This window comes from Eleginops maclovinus, chromosome 2 (assembly GCF_036324505.1).
Source record: "Eleginops maclovinus isolate JMC-PN-2008 ecotype Puerto Natales chromosome 2, JC_Emac_rtc_rv5, whole genome shotgun sequence".
NCBI lineage: Eukaryota > Metazoa > Chordata > Actinopteri > Perciformes > Eleginopidae > Eleginops > Eleginops maclovinus.
Genome location: NC_086350.1, coordinates 26,639,889 through 26,660,357, shown reverse-complemented (window position 1 = coordinate 26,660,357; position 20,469 = coordinate 26,639,889). Strand labels below are relative to the sequence as shown.

The 20,469-nt window shown below is 40.1% G+C and overlaps 3 protein-coding genes across 6 annotated transcripts; 1 reads left to right on the top strand and 2 right to left on the bottom strand.

Moving 5' to 3' along the window:
* Nucleotides 1-276: 276 nt before the first annotated feature.
* polr2c (RNA polymerase II subunit C) lies at nt 277-5,788 on the bottom strand. Of its 2 annotated transcripts, XM_063897952.1 has the most exons (9): nt 5,578-5,788; nt 5,188-5,237; nt 3,768-3,836; nt 3,597-3,649; nt 2,691-2,819; nt 1,962-2,013; nt 1,686-1,854; nt 1,532-1,606; nt 277-700 (listed from the first exon to the last, which is right to left on the bottom strand). In XM_063897952.1, the coding sequence occupies exons 1-9, from the start codon at nt 5,661-5,663 to the stop codon at nt 556-558; spliced, it is 828 nt and encodes a 275-aa protein (XP_063754022.1). In that variant the 5' UTR covers nt 5,664-5,788; the 3' UTR covers nt 277-555. The 2 variants fall into 2 exon arrangements, with proteins under 2 accessions (XP_063754022.1, XP_063754031.1); XM_063897961.1 differs by lacking the exon at nt 5,188-5,237 and having other exon boundaries at nt 5,578-5,756.
* A 355-nt stretch (nt 5,789-6,143) lies between these two features.
* coq9 (coenzyme Q9 homolog (S. cerevisiae)) lies at nt 6,144-14,478 on the bottom strand. The gene is made up of 9 exons (XM_063903604.1): nt 14,348-14,478; nt 12,126-12,357; nt 11,291-11,426; nt 10,385-10,527; nt 10,225-10,309; nt 8,505-8,609; nt 7,106-7,261; nt 6,749-6,802; nt 6,144-6,488 (listed from the first exon to the last, which is right to left on the bottom strand). Exons 1-9 carry the CDS (start codon nt 14,451-14,453, stop codon nt 6,453-6,455), a joined length of 1,053 nt encoding a protein of 350 aa, XP_063759674.1. The 5' UTR covers nt 14,454-14,478; the 3' UTR covers nt 6,144-6,452.
* Nucleotides 14,479-14,593: 115 nt separating this feature from the next.
* On the top strand, nt 14,594-20,447 carry ciapin1 (cytokine induced apoptosis inhibitor 1). Of its 3 annotated transcripts, none has more exons than XM_063903633.1 (9): nt 14,594-14,748; nt 15,439-15,599; nt 17,649-17,792; nt 18,015-18,094; nt 18,324-18,483; nt 19,083-19,156; nt 19,300-19,415; nt 19,545-19,626; nt 19,743-20,447. In XM_063903633.1, exons 2-9 carry the CDS (start codon nt 15,443-15,445, stop codon nt 19,851-19,853), a joined length of 924 nt encoding a protein of 307 aa, XP_063759703.1. In that variant the 5' UTR covers nt 14,594-14,748; nt 15,439-15,442; the 3' UTR covers nt 19,854-20,447. The 3 variants fall into 3 exon arrangements, with proteins under 3 accessions (XP_063759703.1, XP_063759686.1, XP_063759695.1); XM_063903616.1 differs by having other exon boundaries at nt 19,080-19,156; XM_063903625.1 differs by lacking the exon at nt 14,594-14,748 and adding an exon at nt 14,759-15,025 and having other exon boundaries at nt 19,080-19,156.
* The last annotated feature ends 22 nt before the right edge of the window (nt 20,448-20,469 follow it).

The window sequence follows — 20,469 nt, the reverse complement described above, 5'->3', positions numbered from 1 at the left end:
AGATCTTACTTCCACGAACCCCCAAAACTCTGGCAGATATGATAGGATGGTACGAAGCATTAAGGTTATGTTTCCCATGTTGAGATCCTCAGACAAAATTATAAACACTATAAGATTAGAAATTAGATTTTATGTCCAAAAGATAAATGCAGTTTTGTCTTTTGCAAACAGCTTCGACATTAAACATATTGTTTTATCTTGTTAAGAAGCTTATAGGATGGTTTTTCGATTATCCAGGTGTTTGAACATTTGTATTTGTTAAAAAATGAAGACACATTTATTCAAAAAGTAATATTTATCAAAATCATATTCAGACAACAACAAAATAGCTTTTGTATCACAAACTCCCTGACAGACACTGAGCATGCATTGGCTGCTTTGACACAGCTGAAGCTACAATCACTGCTCTCAGGAATACATGTCCTCATATTCTCTGATAACACACACACAGATCCAATGACTTGTGTCCTGAACAGTGCTGAATCAGCCCTTTGTTGATTTCAAAGCTGTGTTAATGCAGGTCTTCTCTGTGAGGGAGGGGCCCTCAGTGGGCCCTCAGTTGATGGTGAGCACGTCGCTCTGGATCTCGTGGCTCAGCTGAGTCTGCAGGTCGCTCAGCTTCTTCTTGAGGACAGCCAGCGCCGACATGACGATGGTCTCCGGCCGCAGAGAGCCGCACGACTCCACGTTGTAGAAGAACCTGTGAGGGGGAATGTCACAGTGACCTTCAGAAACACGTACTCTGTTTTTTAAATTTGAGCGATCATACATTTTATCAGAGCAGAACAATTGTTTATCTCACAAGGAATATTGTGCCAAATACATATTGTTATTATTATATTGTTATCATATAGAGTGGTGACTACGTAGTGTTTTTTTTGGTTTAATATCTTAAATAAGAACAGTGTGTTTAACACGAGAGATTTTTACGTTTGGTTCTACGACATAAAATACGTCAGTAAATACCCCGCTGGTGAATGTCAGAAGCTTCTTTGTGTCTTCAAACAGTGGGTGCTAACAAGTGTCTAAATGAGACGACTGAACGTCATCACGCCAAACATTAGCCACCTTTAGCTTAGCGGTGGTGAAGCTGTGACGTAGCTCATTTATAGCCTTGAATTAGCTTTCTTGCATATTTCTTCTTCTTCTATTTCTGCTATTACATTTATGCTCCAAAAATCCTATAACGGTTGTAAAAATGTGGAGATTATAATGCAGAACAAAACGTGTAAGTATTATAAAAGGTGTGTTTGTAACAGATCTTATTAACTCCAATATTTCAAAATCCAAAGGAGATATCCCATAGCCCTTTGGATGCTAACTTCAAAGTCAGCTTACAAAAGTACATCATCACAGTAACACTCTTTTCTCACACCATTATTATAATAGAACAATGAATTCAAATGTGCCCACTGTTTTTTAAATTCAAAAGAAAAAAAGCTGATTGCATTTCCCATTAGCCTTCATAAAAACAAAACCACATGTACATGTTCCCTCATCAACTCAAGAGTGTGAAACATTCTTTCCTCACCTTTCGGGCTTTCCATTGGGGTCATAGGGAGCCTGCACCTCATCCTCCTCAATCTCTGAGTATTCACTCTTTGGCCTGAGAGTCAGAGTGATAAGTCATCAGTCATTGTTTAAGTTTATACATTAAACATGAGGCTTTACTTAATGGTCCGTACCATTCCTCAGGCCGGGGGAACACTGTGTGCCTCAGTGCGTTGTCGGGGTCGTACTCGAAGGACACGCCCGCTGTGGGGTTCCACTTGGCGTGCTCCTTCCCGAAGCCTTTCTTTGCGTACGCCCTGAGCCGCAGCTCCTGACCCTTACGGAGCTTCACCAGTAGAATGTCTATGTTGTGTCAGACAGAGGAGGAAGAGCAGAGGGGAACATGTTTTAAATGTTGGATGAAATGATGGTGACTGACAATAACATGGCTATAGACTGGATCATCTCACCATCTTGTTCAACATAGTCATTGGGATCATTGTCTCGATTTCTGGAGGTCACCTGGAACACACAATCAAATTACAGTCAGATTGGAAATTTCGGAATGAATCAACTATTAACATAACTACTCTTGATGGTTTCAACTTGGCCTACAGCACCACAGTAAAAAAAAAACGTGGCATTATCTTTGATAAGGATTTATCCTTCATTTCACATATAAAGCACATTCTTTATATGTGAAATGAAGGACAAAAATCAGACACATCCTGACTCAAAACGATGCAGAAAACCTCATTCCTGCTTCATTACATCATAGCTGTATTACGGCAACTCCCTTTTATCCCACCACATCCATTAAACATCTTCAACTGGTACAAAATGCTGCAGCCTGTGTAATAACAAAAACAAGGAAAAGGACCATATCACTCCGATTCGAGCAGCTTTTAGAGTCCGCAAAACTAGATCAGGAGTCACAGTGTTCAGCTACCAAGCCCCCTTTCTCTGGAAGTGGAGTGCTACATTTAACTGTATTTTATATTGGAGTTTTTATTGTATTTTTACTGTCTTTCGTTGTATTTTATTTTGTCAATTTTTTTGTATTTCACGTTCTATAATTTTCTTTATCGTCTTTCTTTGTTATTCTGTGAAGCCCACTGTGATATTGGGTGACATAAATAAACTTTGATTTCTTTTGCTTCCACTGTTCCTCTAATGACTCTAATGAAGACTGGACTCACTGGGATCACTCTGGGGTTATTCGACAAAAGGTCGCGTGAGGTGACATGGCGTGTCTGGTCTTCGGTGCATCGGACGTCCATCGTCAACTCCACAGAGCACTCGGGACAGAAATCATCACAGGTACAGTCCTGCAGGAGGCAGAGAGAGGACATCATGTGTGTCCTCCAGGAAACAAAGGAGCAAACACTACCAGGACACACTATTAGAATTGGGGTTGGGAGTTATGGTTTAGAAAATAAATAAATATTGGATATCTGTTCAGGTATAGAAACTCTAATGCACAGCAGTCGAGCTGCTCACACTGGACTGCAGGAGTGGGAATAATCCAAAGTAGTAATTCTTTTGGAAATAGGGAAAATGCTATGAAATGATGACAAAGATAGACAAACAATTCTAGATGATACAATAATGGATGTATACTTTTTACAATATTGTTTTATAAATGTGTGCTTGGCTCTTTGTTAAATATGTTATTCTACTATTGTGCTTTACTGTATATTTGTACGGTTTGGGGCACTTTTGAATAAAGATGTGTAAGAAGAAATGTAAAAATTGAAGTCTTAAAACATGAAACATTCAGAAGAGAAATTATAGGCAGACATCAAGATGTTACAAGTGGAACAAAGCAAAGCCATTGTGTGTATTAACACTGTAAGAATGGATAAGCTGAACGTTGAAGGGCCTGAGGATCAGCCCTGAAGACTTCCAGCAAAATATGAATCCTTTTCAGAGATGAGTTTAGAGCATGCAACAATTGATTGTAATAATGGAGTTACATTTAACGGTGACAAGCCCCCCAAAAGTGTGTTATCTCAACAGATTTCACATTACTATTAGAGGTTAACTTAACAACTTCATTACACTTCATTTAAGACAACGTTTCAGTTTCTTCAGTGTATACTTACCCTAGAATACTGCAGTTTTTCAACGATGTCATCACTTGTGAGAGGAATCAGACCTGACAACAGAGAATCATTCATGTTGAACAGCAGGTTTACACCGCTCGGGTCAAACTGCGATAATACAGCTTATTACCAGTAGACTTAAAGGAGTAAAGTGCACACTGTGACACCCACCGACTCTGTGAGCGATGAACTCATCGTGCAGTACTGATGAATTGGCATCGATCTGGATCCAGTCAATCGCTGCAAGAAAAGTGATGCGAGTTTAAGAAAGTCGATTAGACTTTTTTTTGTTATATCACATGTGGATATTAGATTTTCCAATGATGCAGTCACACCATCTCATAAATGTTAACAATGTTAACATAAAATAATATGCGTCAGGGCATAAGCAGAATACAGTATGATTCATGTAGGTAAGTGATGACCTCAGGGGCCGCACAGGTAAGAGAAGAGCTGACAGGAGGTAGGGTAGAGCCCCCTTTACACAAGTCTCCACAGAAGTACATGTCACATTAGAAAAAAAACGTTGGCTTAATTCAACAGAGCATTGCCAAGGCTTTAAACTTTCTTTTATTTGTGTGTGTGTGTGTGTGTGTGTGTGTGTGTCCACTATGAAAAGTTCAGTACATATTCTGAGTAAGCTAGTTAAAGTAAGTAGTAGTTAAAGTTAAGTTGGAGATGTAACCCAAGAGCTCTGAGGATTTAAGTTGTGTGTTTAATATTCACATTTAAGCAAAATATCTTTAGCATTTTGCCTTATTTTTAAAGCATTAATAAATCCATTCTTTTTTTTATTTGTTTACTATTATTTTGATGGATACTTTTTCCTATTTAAGAAAGGGGGATATATATATATATATTTTTTTTCCAACTTCAGAAGTTGTCAGTGATTCGAAAAAATACCATGGTGAATTGGTATAGGTCTGGTGTTTTGTTTGCTAGTTTCTTTATTTAGTAGCAGGGTATCAATGTATAAACAGGACATACCCTTTTCAAATGATCAAAGGTTTTATTGTCATCTGCCCAAGAACTACAGCATAGTTGTTGGCAATGACAACCTGAAGTCCCAAGCTCCATCAACATTGTCAAATGCAATCTACTTAAGACATTAAAATAGGTCAAATATAAATATAAAGTGTAGTGCAAGAAGAAATGAATAATAAAAAAGGTTGCGAGTTGCACAATGGTGCATCTAAAATGCAGAAATAAGTAAACCATATACTTACATATAAGTACTGCGTATTGTAATAAAATATAAATGAATGTAGTCTGTAAACAGAAGTGTCTGTTACGTATATGATATATATGTTGATATCAATGTGTTCTTCAATTTAGTTGCCTAGAAAAAAGGGAACCCAAGCACCCTAGCATTCCAGTCTTAAGTAGGTTGATATCTTACATTACCTTAAGCATAATACAGTACTGAGTACTGGGGTGCTACAGTTACACCGTGCTTTTCCTTATTGTAGCTGTTATCTATTTACATCCGGGTATCCCCAAACCACAGAGCGCATTAATGACCCACAATGAGCCTGTCATGATAACAGTAAGGCACCAGTCACACGATGACAACAGTTCAAGAGCACTTTACCTATCGTCGCAACTTCTGACATGAAGACACGGCGGATAGAGTTTGCAACCCTGAAAAGTAGAACAACGGAGTTTATAATAGGTACCAGAAATGACACTCAACTGCTCTTTAATGCTGACCCTTTCTATCCTGTCTGGACTCTGATTTGTCCCAAGTGAAAGCCAACTTGCTTTCCCTTCAACTGGGACACGGTGTAATTTAACGGAATATACCTGTTTGATAGGTAATATAAAACAGTTTTACCTGTAATATCTGAACTCACTTTTTATTATTTTAACTTAGTGAAGTTATTTAACATGTAACGTAATGCCTCCTAACATCAGTTTGGATGAGAGGAATAATGGCTGCCACACACGCTCTCCTTGAATGGACAAAGAAGTGAATACTCACGCCAAATCTGTGTTTTCAATGACAAATTTGACATTTTCGTCTGACAGTTCTGTGATTTTCACCGTCGGCTGGTTAGCATACGGCATTATTGAAGATATAAGCCAAAAATGTACGTTGTGAAGTCGCACACACTACAATACCGCTGCTTTGACTTGAAGGCCTACACGGAAATATTTACTAACCGCTGATTGGTCAGGAGATGTAAATACGATCACTGATTCGTCAGGAGGAAGTATTGAGGCGGGTCCTTATATAACATCCGGGTCACCCTATGTGCGATTTACTTTTTCAAAATAAAAGCATTTCCCATTAAGAACCTTTGGTTTGCACACTGAACGACCCTATATGTAAAACTCAATAGTCTGTATTGCTTCTTTTTTTGTTGTTGTAGAAAATGTAATCATCCTCGGTAGCAATGCTGAAGTTTCGCTTTTTTTTTTCACAATATACTTTCTTATAGTGAGTAAATGTGACTTTAAACTTCAAAACTCTACTAACAGAGCTCAAACTTTATAATGGATGATGGTTTTCAAAATATCCAGATCAATAAAACACAAACCATAACCTTAAATATACAAGACAGAACTGCTTTATTGAAGTCTCCATCCCAAAAAAAAATGACAGATCATTGTGTCCAAAGGGAAAAAATAATCTGAGCAGGAGGGTGATATTGGACAGGGGGAGCAAAACAAGGCAAGCCAGGGTCTTACAGTTAAACATCAATAGGCCGGTGTATACAGCCTTTGACAAATGAAAGCCATGACTCAATCCTTTCAGACTTTACAGTTATTCAAATACAATAGCAAAAAGAGAGTTGTTCTTCAGCTTGTGATGAAAGCCTGGCAGGGTCAGTGTGAGGGAGAGATGTTTTCCAATCATCGCCTCTGGTTCAGTCCTGTGAGGTTCTTCAGCTGTAAAAACAAGACAAAAATCAGTCTCATTTCTATCAACACAACTAAATGTCTTTGCAAATAATCCTACCTTATTCAAATGCATTCAATAAAAAAAATCTGTATAAATCTTCATGCTGGATTCATCTACTAATGGTTAATTTTATACTGGACTGTATACATACAGTCCAGTACAACATTTAATTTGGACTGATGGACGAGGGGAAGATGACTGCTAATATAACTACTTAGGAAATGATAAACATGAGGCAAACACTTACTGTAACAGCAGCTCCTATGAGCCCCTGCACCACTGTTTCACCAGTCGCCTGCACCTACAGAACACAGAGGAAAACACAACAACTCAACTTATAGCAATTATTTGAGAAATTGGGTAAAAAGACATTTAAACACAGGTTAGAGTCTGAGTCCCTGTTTCACTTGCTTCATTCTGAACTCATTGTCCTGAACTTGTATTACCTACCTAATCACTTACCTAATCAGATAATCATTCATACATTTCAAATTGTGCTGAGGGGAATTATTTTCACCGGACCTTATGACCAGAGGGATTTAAATTTGCTGGACTGTGACAGATTTTTTGGTCAAAGACCGTCAGTGCTCGACAGGCACTCTACCTGTTTGGCGGTGGTTGCCATGTTGACCACATCCTGAATGCGGTTGTCTAGGAAGTCCCAGGTGTCCTGGAAGTCAGGAGAGGAGTCCTGCAGCATTACCAGCTCTGTGGTGTTGTAAATGCCCGTCAGCGCCGCACGTTTGGTGTACCAGTTCATCTGCAGGATGATATATAAATGATTATTATGGGAAAAAATGATGTATTGCAGAAGAACACGGGTTAGTGACAAGCAGACAGGACAGCTGTGGATTTCTATTCCCTGACCAATACCGACGAGTCAGGTTCAGCACAGATGTTCTCTCTCACAGTTGATCATTTCAAACTTGGCAAAATAAAATCGCCCCCACACAGCTTCAGTACTACCTTTACAGCATGGGGGTCATATCTGTCTGGCCAACCATCAGAGCAGACTGGGCGGTGTGGTGGGTAAAAAGATGGTAATATAACAATATATTTTGTAGAGCAGTTTAACATAGGTTAATAATGATGCTTATTATACAGCTTAGTTGAATACTCGATTCTGGTCAATTCGGTCAGAGATTAATACAGGTGAACACACTGCTGCTAAGAAAAATAATGACCATAGTTAAGGAGGATCAAGGGAGAGAAGGAAAGAGGCTAAAAGACAGAGACGTCAGAGAAATCACCAGAAGAAGACGGACGGAAGTAAACACTAACAGGAACACGGTGTGGGTTCTGGCAGTTTCAAAGGACTGGTTAGACTTGGACAGTCACAGTAACCCTCGATCAGTGCTGCTGTCATTTTCAGTTAAGTTGTTTTTGCCGCATTTCTAGCTGTTGGTGCACCTTAACAAGGTTTTTCTTCTTAGCGGAAGCAATATGATCATTTTCAAATCAATAAAATAATTCAAATTAATATTGATAATATCCATTTTGTCCTGCTCCGTGACCACCCTGTCAAATGCTCTTTTTTCAGTAACGACCGCCTCGCTGCACATTATCCGTACATAATCATGCATCATAAGGGATAAGGCTGAGGTGAAAAACTATTTTTAAAATGCATCGGAATGCATTATCTTGCTAAAACCATGGCAACTTACAGACATAAAAACAAGAGAACTGATAATCATCGGTCTGTCCATCAAACTTCAGCAGGTCAGTGTGTTGAGCCTATGGTTCATCACCTACTTAGTTTAAACCATCACTTTTATGCTCTGGTCTGGTCTGATTGCAGAGTATTGATAAACATTTGACATCTGCCAGCCAATCAGTACCATGTCATCTGTGTGACGGATGTAAACTGATTAATTAGAGACAGGTATAGTAGGGGGAGTAACCTGGGCGGTGGCAGGCCTGATATTGTGGGGGTGGTGATGCAGGGGGGAGAGGAAGGTATGAGCAGAAGAAGGAGGGGATTAACGGTGATAAGATACACTCACGTCTGTGGAACGGTCTCCGGCGTAGTACCACATGTCATCCACCAGGGTGGAGAGGTGCTTCAGGCTGTCGGGGATGTTGTGAGGGAGGAGCAGGATGCTCATCGCCTGAGGACACACACAGAAGGGAACACTAGGAAAGGTGTACTATTTGACAGACTAATGGTTTGGTTGACTTTGCTGGCTCGACAAAACTAAAACCCTTAATCAGACATAGCAGGTAGCACAAGGGGGTTATTAAATGTCTTAAGTGTTCATCCAGACCTTCTTCCTCAGGCTCTGATTCTCATTTAATGAGGCGGTTACTGCAGCATTTCACTCTTCTACCATGGGAAATGGATCAAGATTATAAAAAAAATACACATTCTGCGGCTCTTAAACTTTAACCCTGATGCGGCAGATCTAAAACGTTGTCCATAAGAGATAAAATACTCTATTACAAGAAAAACTCCTGCATTTAAAATGTTACTTTAGTAAAAGTACAAATGTATCAGCATTAAAATATACTTAAAGTATCAAAATTAAAAGTACTTATTGTGTGTAAAGTCCCATTTTAGAATCATATCAAATGACTGGATTATTATTGATGCTGCTACTGTATAGGGGGAGCTAGTTTAGATTACTTTATATACTGCTGCTTATATGGTAACTGATAATTATGTATCATACGTTTTTTACCCCAAAATCGAACTTGGGTAAATGTTCTTTAATACTTTACACCATTGCAAATCAGCAGGTGACATTACGGTTTGAGGCAATTTTACCTTTTTTCATATGCAAGCAAACTTCATACTGTTGAGTAATATAGACAACTATGTATGTATGCAACAAGCACAGAGTCTCTTTTAGAGGTAATGTGGGCAAAAGCCAGAGAAAGAAAATCACAAAACTAAATGGGAAGAAAGTAATAAAGCAACACTAACGCACTACGTAGGCTACCTAAGACTTTCTGCAGCACTGAGAAGAGGTGCTGCAACAACAATAAGAAATAAGCGCTACGATGCACACAGTGTGATTACTACTGTAACTGTACAGCTTCGTTCTTCATTTAACATTAGACCTCAGCATGTTGACATATATTTAAAGTATTTCCTCAGACCCAGTATTTCATAGATTGATTGTACGGAAAAGTCACGCTGCTTTCAAAATAGATAGTTAATGAACAGTGTTTGTAATCAGCAGGTAATGTCTGCAGAATAAGCTTCCATTGTGATCTAGCCAGGTTAAAGGAGCGCCACCGTCGCAACAGGGAAGCGGTACCATTTTACAACGAGACTACCCTTATAAAGGATTTATAATTAGGTTGTAAACATTTATTAATCATTAAGAACCATTTATAAACCAGTTCTAACATAGTTTTCATACATCAACACAGGCTCACTATTTGGCAAAATGACTAAGCCTTATATCAGCTACCTAGCTTCCTTCCTCTTCTTCATCAGCCAGCGTCCTTCGTATCTGTTGTTCACCGAGGTCATTCTACCCCCATCCATCTTGATGTTACTTGACATCTCTCTTTGTGTCTTGTCTTATAAAAGCGTATTAATGATTTAGGATTTTAAGTGTTCACTTGTAAATAAATGAATTACAAACTATTCGTAAACCCTTTTTTAAGGGTAGTCTTATTGTAAAGTGGTACCAGGGAAACTCTCAACATACCTCGCTAACACACTCATCACGCTTTAAAGTACACCTCTCTGACCTCTGCTAGTTAACAGTGTACCTGTGGCCAGGATTCAATGTAAGGGATGTACATCCTGAGTCTGGTCTCCACGGCATCTCTGAGAAACTCAGCAGTCTTCTTAGGTCTGCAACACAGTATCAAAGCTGAAATAAGTTTATTTACAGCTTATGGAAACATGTAGATGTGTGTGTTTACGTACTCGGCCTGGCCCAACTGGACCTGGTTGTGTTGTTCAGCCAGGATATCCGTCAGCTGGGAGTTACACTGAGAGACAAAGTGCAGCACCAAGTCTCCAGCTCCGTTATAGAACATCCCAGTGGAAGCAGAGGACAGGCCCAGCGTCTGGTACCAACAAAACACACACATAATGCATCATACAGCAGAAAACTAACCGTGTGTGTATAAAAACAAAAAGCAGGTCCAGAAGAGACATACATTTACTACCAAAAGGGAGTCATGCTAGGTGGCATCCTGTTGCAGCAACTCTCTGTGTTTTATAGATTGTCGTCTTTTTGAATGTATATTTTTTAATGCTATTTTACTTCTATTGTAATGTACAATGCCTTGTCTTTATGTTGCTGCAGTGCAAACTAATCCCAAATTGGGATCAATAAAGTACCTCTATCTATCAACGCCAACATTTGGATTAGACTCAACTTTATTCTCATTGCACAGATTACAAGTAGTAGGACAACGAAATGCAGTTTGTATCTAACAAGAAGTGCAAAACAGGTAGTAAAATGCAGAGTTATTTGCTGTATAATATAAATATATACGTCTGACTGTAATTACACTATCAACAGTATAAGGAGATGTGAACATTGTAAACAGCAGTATGGAAATTGAATATACTATAGATCAGGTATAAAAATAGACAGTATAATACAGCCATTATAAATTGAAAAAATATGAATACACTATATACCGTGACATTTAAAATAATAAGAATAAATATGAGTATGCTTAAGAAAAATTAGCCTTTGGACAGTTTTATAAATAAGAATAGGTTCGACTCACTCATCGAACCTAGTCGCTGGGTTTGTAGGGAGGGGGGCAGTGTGTGAGTGGGTTTATGTGAGTGTGTGTGTCTAGCTGCTCCACTCACCTCAGCACCGGCAGCGATGGCCTCCACCGACCAGCCGTGCAGCGGGACGAACTCCAGAGCAGCGGTCAGGATACGAGCCTGAAGCTGCTCCTCTGTTTCATACTCCTCTCCCTGCTCTCCGCTCTGGTCCTGGTAACTACACACACACACACACACGCACACGCACACACGCACACACAGAGAGAAGGGCATGTGTCAGTCGAAATGAAGCACAGAGGTGGAGGTTTTTGGAGGTCGTGAATAGTAGATGAATGCTTGCGATGGGGGGATCCTGCATTGACGCTGTGACAGAACAATATCAGGATACTAAATTCATACACATCATACAAGACTTATTTAATGTGTTGATTGATTCCTGCCTTTGTTTCATCTAAGACAGAGCTCTGCAGGAAGACGGTTCACTAACTTGTAGCTCTCTAAAATTATGAGCTGCTCTGATTCAACCCTCTGGGCTGATAAAACAAGAAGGCTTAGGGCTGGGCGATATGGAGCGTGTATTTTTAATTGCTGTTATGTGTCTTTGCCTTCATGCTAACACAGGTTTTTTCCATATCAAATCTCTGTACTCTGCAGTGCAGGCCAGTGATGTGTTGTGTACTGTTTACTGTGGTTCTCTCTAAATGCCTCGATTTCTTTGATTGTAGGTTTGAACTACAAATGTATTTTTATATTGAATTTTTACCCAGACTTCAAATAAATTGCCCTCTGGACTGAGAAAATGAATGAATTCATCCAAATGCATACACCAATTGTTTAAACCAACACAAACATCATAACCTTCAATTAAAACAACAACTCTTTGCCTCCATATAGGAAGCTTTCTGTTCTGACTGACCTGGTGTTCGGCCTGGAGGCCTCCTCAGCTGCTGGCTCGGTTGCTGAGTGTTCCTGGGGGGCTCCTGCTGCCTCCTGTTCAGCAGAGTGAGCCTGGTAGTGCTCATGGTAGGTGGTTGAGGAGGAGGGGGGTTTTTCAGATTTGGATTCATCCTGAAGCCTCAGCGCTGCCCGGTGGAAGCCTCGTGTCAGGCTGCAGCACAGGGGCTGTGCTGCTGCTGGAGCAGCCCCCACTGCAGGTAGAAATATACTCATTAGCTTCTAAAAGGTTTAGAGAAAGACTGGCCATATGTACGACATCTGGGGAGCAATGTAGGGAGCCGTGCCTTGCTCAGGGACACTTAATCTTTTGGGGACTTGAACCACTGATAGAATGTGATTGATATTCAGAGGGAACATGTGATATTTATTTCTAAACTCTATGGCCAACAATCTGGGACTTTAGATAGATAGAATCGGAGGATGAAACCCTCTTTATTAGTCACATACATGCACACAGCAGAGCACACACAGTGAAATTGGTCCTCTGCATTTAACCCATCCTAGTACTAGGAGCAGTGGGCAGCTATTGTGCAGCGCCCAGGGAGCAATGGGGAGGGGGCATTGGAGGTGTCCGGTGCCTTGCTCAAGGGCACCACAGCAGGGCCTAGGAGGTGAACTGGGACCTCTCCTTTCTACTTTACTCACATACTTACTCACATATTACTCTTCCATGGTCTACTCTAAAATGCATTGTAAAGTAATCACCATAATGCTACGTTTAACTTTTCATTAGCTTCAGAACTGAAGTCATCACATGTGCTTTGCTTCGTATGATATGCATTTGATTGGATTTAGTCTAAAATACTAGACAAGGAGTGACTGTCTCATAAAATCTCAAATTGCTTTAAAATGTTTATCATGCCAGTGCCAAATGCTAAATATCTGCCTGTTTGATTGTGTTGTATTTATTTTTTAAACATAAATCATGTGTATTACCAACATTTCTTAGTACCACATTTGTGAAGGTAGCCCTGGTCTGACTGTTGACCCTGAATGAATCTGTGGGGATGCTACTTCAGGTGCTTCCTCCACCACTTATTCTCTTGCTGCAAAATGCCTTAAAATCTTAATGACTTTGAGTAAACTGAACAAGAAAATATTAAGGTTTTGGAAAGACTTTTTGAAATTATTCTGGAAGGTTTATATTCTTTGTAGGAGCATTTACAGAAGTAAACAGGTGCAAATGCGGTATGTGAACGTATACATATTACATAACTACAGGCCATGCATTGCAGAGGAGTTGTGTGGGGCAGGCAGCTGTCAAACATGCATGTGCTATACTTTGTATTACAGAAACAAGATACTGTGTTTTATAATCAAACTCAAAAGGTTTGAAGTTGAGTTGTCACATTTACATATATCAACCTATTCTACTCAGTATGAGATCACCTTGAAGGAGTCGATTCTGTGAAAAGAGTCGGTATGAACTCCTCTGCAGTGAACGAGTTAGTTAAGAGGACGTTTTCTGTCACACAGATGCTTATTTATTTACTTCTTTATCCATTTTGAATGTCCATGTTTGTAGTGTTCTAATGTTTTTCTTTTGAAATGTTTCGAGATTTGATGGAGCAGGGTGTACTATTACAGATATGTCTGTTCTCTGTTTGTTTTCAGAGTGTGTCAGAATGGATCCCATGTCTTTTTATCTGCAAACCAAATCTACCTATGCGTACAAATAAAATAACCTGAACCTGAAGACGTGTGATCCAAGTCAGGAAAATTAGTTTTGAATATTCACCCATGACACACGCACACTACTAAAGTGCAATGGTGTCAATGAGCAACACTACAGTTGATGAACGTTCAAACAAGAACATCTAAGCTATATTTAACTTCAGCCAACTTAGGAGAAACAGACCTTGACAGTTTGCATAATCTGACAGAGACGCCCTCAGTTTGTTGTAACGTTAACGAGTTTCTCATGCAAGTTTGAATGTTGAGGTCAAATACAATACAGCACCATATCAACCAACAATTATTCATTATAATGAATTGGTATAAAACGCCACATCCGATATATAGCTGCCCTTCACCACCTGTGACAAGTGACTTTGGCAAATGTCAACACTGGCTCGTTTCCACTTCATGCAACAAGCGAACACAATAATGGAACTAGCTACATTAATTATTCCCCAAGCAGCCCATAACATGAGAGGAAACATGACAGTGGTCTTGTCTTACCGCTGCCCAGACCCCGGAGTGCCCTTCCAGCGCGCAGAGCTCTCAGCAGCGCCGCCATATTCCGCTGCGCTGAGAGGGTTGTTTTTTTGTATAATAACTGCGTCATCTTTGCGCGACTCTTGTGAAATACAAACACTAATCAAGTTGGCAATAATGTGAACAAACAAGAACGCTGTCTTCAGTCTAAAACGCATTAAACCTACGTTACATATCTATTTATGGAGAATCACAATTATTTTGTGTCGGAATGACTCAATTTTCATGTTCAAAATCATTTCCACTACAATTTACCGCAGACTCTCAATGGCAATCCGATAACGATTCATTATTTTGAAAAGTCAAACCGGAAACGCACGCGTGTTGTGTAACTTCACGTTGAAACTTCTACCAAGAGACAAGCGGTACGTAACATACTCGAGTGTAATGTTCAGTTATTTAACAACCATATTTTTTAAGAACATTGATATTATAATATTGTACATTTGGTTCATGGGCAGCCTGTACTCTCCTGTGCTAACGACGTGTTTCTGGACTTAATGAGCACCGGCGTTTTCTGCGTCATGCTGTTTCTCGATGTTTGCTAACCTGCTATTACCTGACTCAACCTCAACACACAGGCTGACCTGCAAGCTAACAGTTAACCGGCTGGCCTACGTTTTAATTCAAGAGGTGGAAAAGGAAAGAAAACATCCATTAATTCAATAATTTATAAACGTCATTGAGGAAACACTTTGGCTAGAGAGAACCAATTCCTCCCTCGTTGAATGATTTAATTTAAAACCACTGCTTTTGAAAATATTGTAAAACTTTAAAAAACTTTAAACTTTTAAATTATCTCAAGGTCATACGTATTTTTTTCTTCTTCTTGGCAATGATTCTTTCTCTTTGTTAACTTTGAGAGGTGTGGTAAAAGCTATTGGGTGTATTCAGATAGCTATTCCTATTATTATAATGCCTATAATACTGTTGGTGGAGCTGAATGATCTCCAGTAACACACAGACACGTGTCTTCACTGTTAGATGATCTACAACTAGACAGTTGAGAAGCCATGGTTGTTTTAACACCTTGAATACATTTGACTTGTCTCCAGACAGATGATGGCAGACCTGGGCATGAAAGCAGGAGACAGGGTGATGCTGGTGTGGGCTCAGCCTTCAGATCCAGCAGCCCTGAAACAGCAGGCGGAGGAGCTGGGGGCCATTGTAGGTGTAGACAAAGTGTCAGTGGAGAACATGGAGAGATTACTGATGTGTGAGTACTCCACACATGATTTTAAATAACACTAGGCAAGGTTATACAAAAAAAAGTGTAGTACAGCAGATACCTCTGATTCACAGTTTACTCCACTAAATGGTGGCAGCCAATACTGTACTGTAGATTCCACTTCCACAAAATATAAATCAACTCATGAATAAACATTGACATATAATTATAGGTTTAGACATCCAGCCACAATATATCAAGTAATGAAAAGTAGCTTTACCTTTACAACTGTATGACCCCATTAATACATCAATGATCATAATCAAATCATTTAATATACAGTGACGGAAATAATTATTTCATCCCCTGCCGGTTTTGTTAGTTTGAGCACTTACAATGGTAGGTGGTACTTTTAATGGTAGGTTTATTTTCACAGTGAGAGACAGAATATCAGAAAGAAAATCCAGAAATGTAGATTAAAAAAAGATATAAATTGATTTGTGTTTAATGGTGGGAAATAAGTATTTGATCCCAAGAATTCTGGCCCCCGGTTAAATAAGTCCTCTCACTTTAAGAAAGTACTCCTGATGTAAACTCTTTACCTGGATAAAAGACACCTGTCCACAGCATAGTCTATATATACAGTCTATGGTCCACAGTCAATAAATCAGATTACAACCTCTCCACCGAGGGCCAGACCAGAGACAGGTCTTGTGATCATGGTGGAACTCATGTCTAAGGACATCAGGGACCAGATTGAAGACCAGCGCAAGACTGGAATAGAAGACAAGACCAGCAGCAAGGAGCTTGGTGAAAGAGAGAGAGACAACTGGTTTGATTATTAGAAGATGGAAGAAGCACAAAATGACCATCAATCTCGGGCTCCACCATCTGGCCTCTTGGGGCATCAGTGATCATGAGAAAGGTGAGGGGTCAGCCAAGAACTACAGGAGGGACTTGTTAATGATCTGAAGGCAGCTGGGACCACAGTCACCAAGAAAACTATTGGTAACACACTGCACTGTGATGGATTAAAATCCTGCAGCAGGTCCCCTGCTCAAGAAGGCACATGTACAGGCCGTCTGAAGTCTGCCAGTGATCCTCTGAAAGATTCAGAGAAGGCTTATGAGAAGGTGATGTGGTCAGATGAGACCAAAATCAAGATCTTAGGCATCAACTCAACATGTTCTGTTTGGAGGAAGACAAATGCTGAGTATGACCCCAAGAACACCATCCCCAGCGTCAAGCATGGAGGTGGAACCATTATGCTTTGGGGGTGTTTCTCTGCTAAGGGGACAGGGCGGTTCACCGCATCGAGGGGAGGATGGAGGGGGCCATGTAACGTAGAATATTGGCTAATAACCTTCCCTCAGCCAGGACACTGGAACTGAAGGCAACTAAGGAGTGGCTACAGAAGAAGAAGCCCATTAAGGTGATGGAGGGCCCTAGCCATTCTCTGGACCTCCATCCCATAGAACATCTGTCGAGGGAGCTGAAGCTTCGAGTGGCCCAGCATCAGCCTCCAAACCTTAAGGATTTTGAGAGAATCTGCAGAGAGGAGAGGACCAAAATCTCTCCTGAGATGTGAGCAACTACAAGAAGCATCTGACCTCTGTGCAACAAGGCTTCACCAAGTACTAAGGCATGTTTTGCAAGAGGATCAAATACTTCATTCCCACCATTAAATGCAAATTAACTGATTTCTTTTCTTTAATTTCTGGATGTTCTTTCTGATATACTGTCTCTCACTGTTAAAAATAAACCTACCATGTAAAGTATAGACTGTTCAGTTCTTTGTCAGTGGGCAAACTTACAAAATCGGCAAGGGATCAAATACTTATTTCCTTCACTTTCTAAAATGGACCATTACACATAAATGCTTTTAAGTATATTTGATTCTAATACTTTTGTACTTTTACTTAAGTAAGATTTTCAATGCAGGACTTTTACGTGTATTTTCACTTTTTAATATTAAAATTTGAACATCACAAGTAAAATATGTCAATATTTAACCCACCTTTTATTATTCCTGTAAGCATGAACACAGTTCTTTCAGAAGTGAGTAAATGGGTGTGAAATGCTCCTCTCCTCTCTCAGCCTCCCACTCGGCGTCCTCCTTTGACTGGGTGCTCTCCGGCCTCCTGTCTGACAGCTCCTCCATCCACAGCTCAGAGACTCTGGCAGAAATGGCCAAAGTGCTGAAACCTGGAGGGAAACTTGTCCTGGGGGAAGCAGTTACAGGTGAACAGTTGTTTTTAACTTCTGTTACTGGGTGTTTAAAGGCAAATTCTTGCAAAAAAAAATGGAGTGATATGCATCTTGATGCCAGTAAAATGGGAAATTACACTAGATGTGATGCACAGCATTAGTTGTAACACAGGTAGAATACATACAATATTTACCGGATTGTTTTGGCTCCGATTGTGCTACAGTGTGTGTGACTCGGTTCTCCCTGTGTTCCAGGGGCCGAGGCTCAGAGTCTGAGGACAGCTGAAAAACTCATGTCTGCTCTCAAGCTGTCGGGCTTCATGTCGGTGACACAGGTGCGTGACAGGGTTCACATACAGAGAGCGAAAAACCTAGTGTCTGCGAGCATGTGGTTGTTGTCAAACCTCTAAAAACTACGACAAAAGAAAGATTGATGGTAGATTTATCAACCACAAATAGTTCATTTAATTTCCTCTCTGGGATCAAATAAGCAATCTAACTTCTGTAATCATCCCCACCAGTGTTTCTTCTCTGACCTGTCCATCCTGCCTCCTCTCCCTCCAGGTGAGTGAAGCAGCTCTGAGTCCGGAGGCCCTGAGCTCCCTCAGGACGGCCACTGGTTACCAAGGAAACACTCTGTCTAAAGTAAGAGTGTCTGCCCTTAAACCCAACTTTGAGGTTGGATCATCCAGCCAGCTCAAACTGTCCTTTGGGAAAAAGCCAGGTAGGCGAAGTTTAAGTTTTGTTTTACTTTAATCACTTTTTTCAATTGTTTAATCCAAGGAGATCCTTCTTCCTGTTGAGATGTTTCTCTCCTCTGGCTCATGGGTCACCTCTATAAAGTGTATGATAATAATTAAGCACACTGTGACTGACCAAAGCGTGATAACTTGCTGGTGGTTATGGAGTTGAAAGTTGGGTAGCTTATTATTTTACCTTGGACATGAAGCTTTGTATACACATTTATTTGTACACACATTTGCTGGGACAATCTATTGGCAGGTTTGTGAAACAGTATTATAAACAATCATATAATTTCTGCTTGCTGTGTTTTTTTTCTAGCATAATTTAAATGTCTGTGCAACCATTTGTTTTTTATCACGAATCAGTGAATTACAAACAAGTGTGACCCATCACAAAATATGTCTCCACATTTGAGCATTCAATCTGCATATAAGGGTTTTCATATATTATTTACAGAGTTTTTGTGAACAAATATCAAGGTTTGTTATTTTGTAGTTTTGTGAATCAGTATGTGTGAATGTATTTCATCTGGTTTTATGTAAAGTCCTATAGTTGCATGAACGTCTGTGGTTTCAGCAGAGAAACCCGCTCTGGATCCCAACACCGTCAAAATGTGGACCCTGTCCGCCAACGACATGGACGACGACGATGTGGTGAGTTATACATTTTATATCCTTCTGTGTCCTGATGTAGTCCGTAAGTGTTATTTTAATAGCCACACAAGTTTATTTCTCCTTCAGCCCACTTGTCTTCCTGTAAACTCTACCTCCCTCATGTCTCCTGGTTCCTCTTGCAGGATCTGGTGGACTCGGATGCTCTGCTGGATGAAGATGACATGAAGAAGCCAGACCCAGCTTCTCTTAAAGCCTCCAGCTGTGGGGGAGTGGCCAAGAAGAAAGCCTGCAAGAACTGGTGAGGCCATCACACAAATGATTCTGACTGACAAATACACACAGTGGGATTTATAACAGAAAGAGCGAGGTTTTTCTTAAAAGCATTTAAGCATTACATGACACACAAATCTGTTGTGTGTTTGTGTAGCTCATGTGGTCTTGCGGAGGAGTTGGAGCAGGAGAGTAAAGGAAAACAGACATCCAACCTCCCAAAATCTGCCTGTGGAAGTGTGAGTATCATCTGATTTTACATCACCAAATTCTCACCTTGTTTACTGTTCTTTTATTACCTGTTAACCATGTAAACAATAATATTGACAATGATCTTGATTTCTACTTGTGGCAGTGTTACCTGGGTGATGCGTTCAGGTGTGCCAGCTGTCCGTACCTGGGGATGCCAGCGTTCAAACCAGGAGAAAAGATCATGCTGGACAACAAGACGCTGACCGATGCTTAAACCACCATTTCACACGTCCTGCTGCTCATGCCTCAAAATATTACATTCCTTACTTTCTTCTTCCACCCAGAGACACGACTCCCTCCCCACAGAGTTCAGAGCTGTTCCTGTCCTTGCAGATGTGAAGAGTGATTTAGCTCGTCTGTCTGCTTAGTGAGATGGCTTCAGTTTGGTGCATTCAGTGTCAACCACAAAGCATCCTCTCTTTTCTACAGTGATTTACCATCAGACTGTGATGCCCTCAAGTATAAACAATTTCAAGCCATGATTTTCTTAATTTGACAGTTTTGCCATGAAGGATGAGCTTTAAAAGAAATTTAAAAAATGCACTATCAAGTACTGTTGTTAAATATGCAAATGATGGTGAGTAAGGGGGGCTTCTAGTATGTAAAAGCACTGAATACATTTATTTTCCCATGACCAATGGCATATTTACAGTAAAGGTGAAAGCTGCTTCATGTACACCAGTTTATAATTAATAATTCAAAAGTAAGTATTGAATTTCAGATTATTTATGTATGTAAGGGGAAACAGTTTGGCATTACATATTGCCTTTTTGTGTGTCATTTAAATACAATAAACTAAATAAACCTCCTTGTTTGGACATCCCATTTAT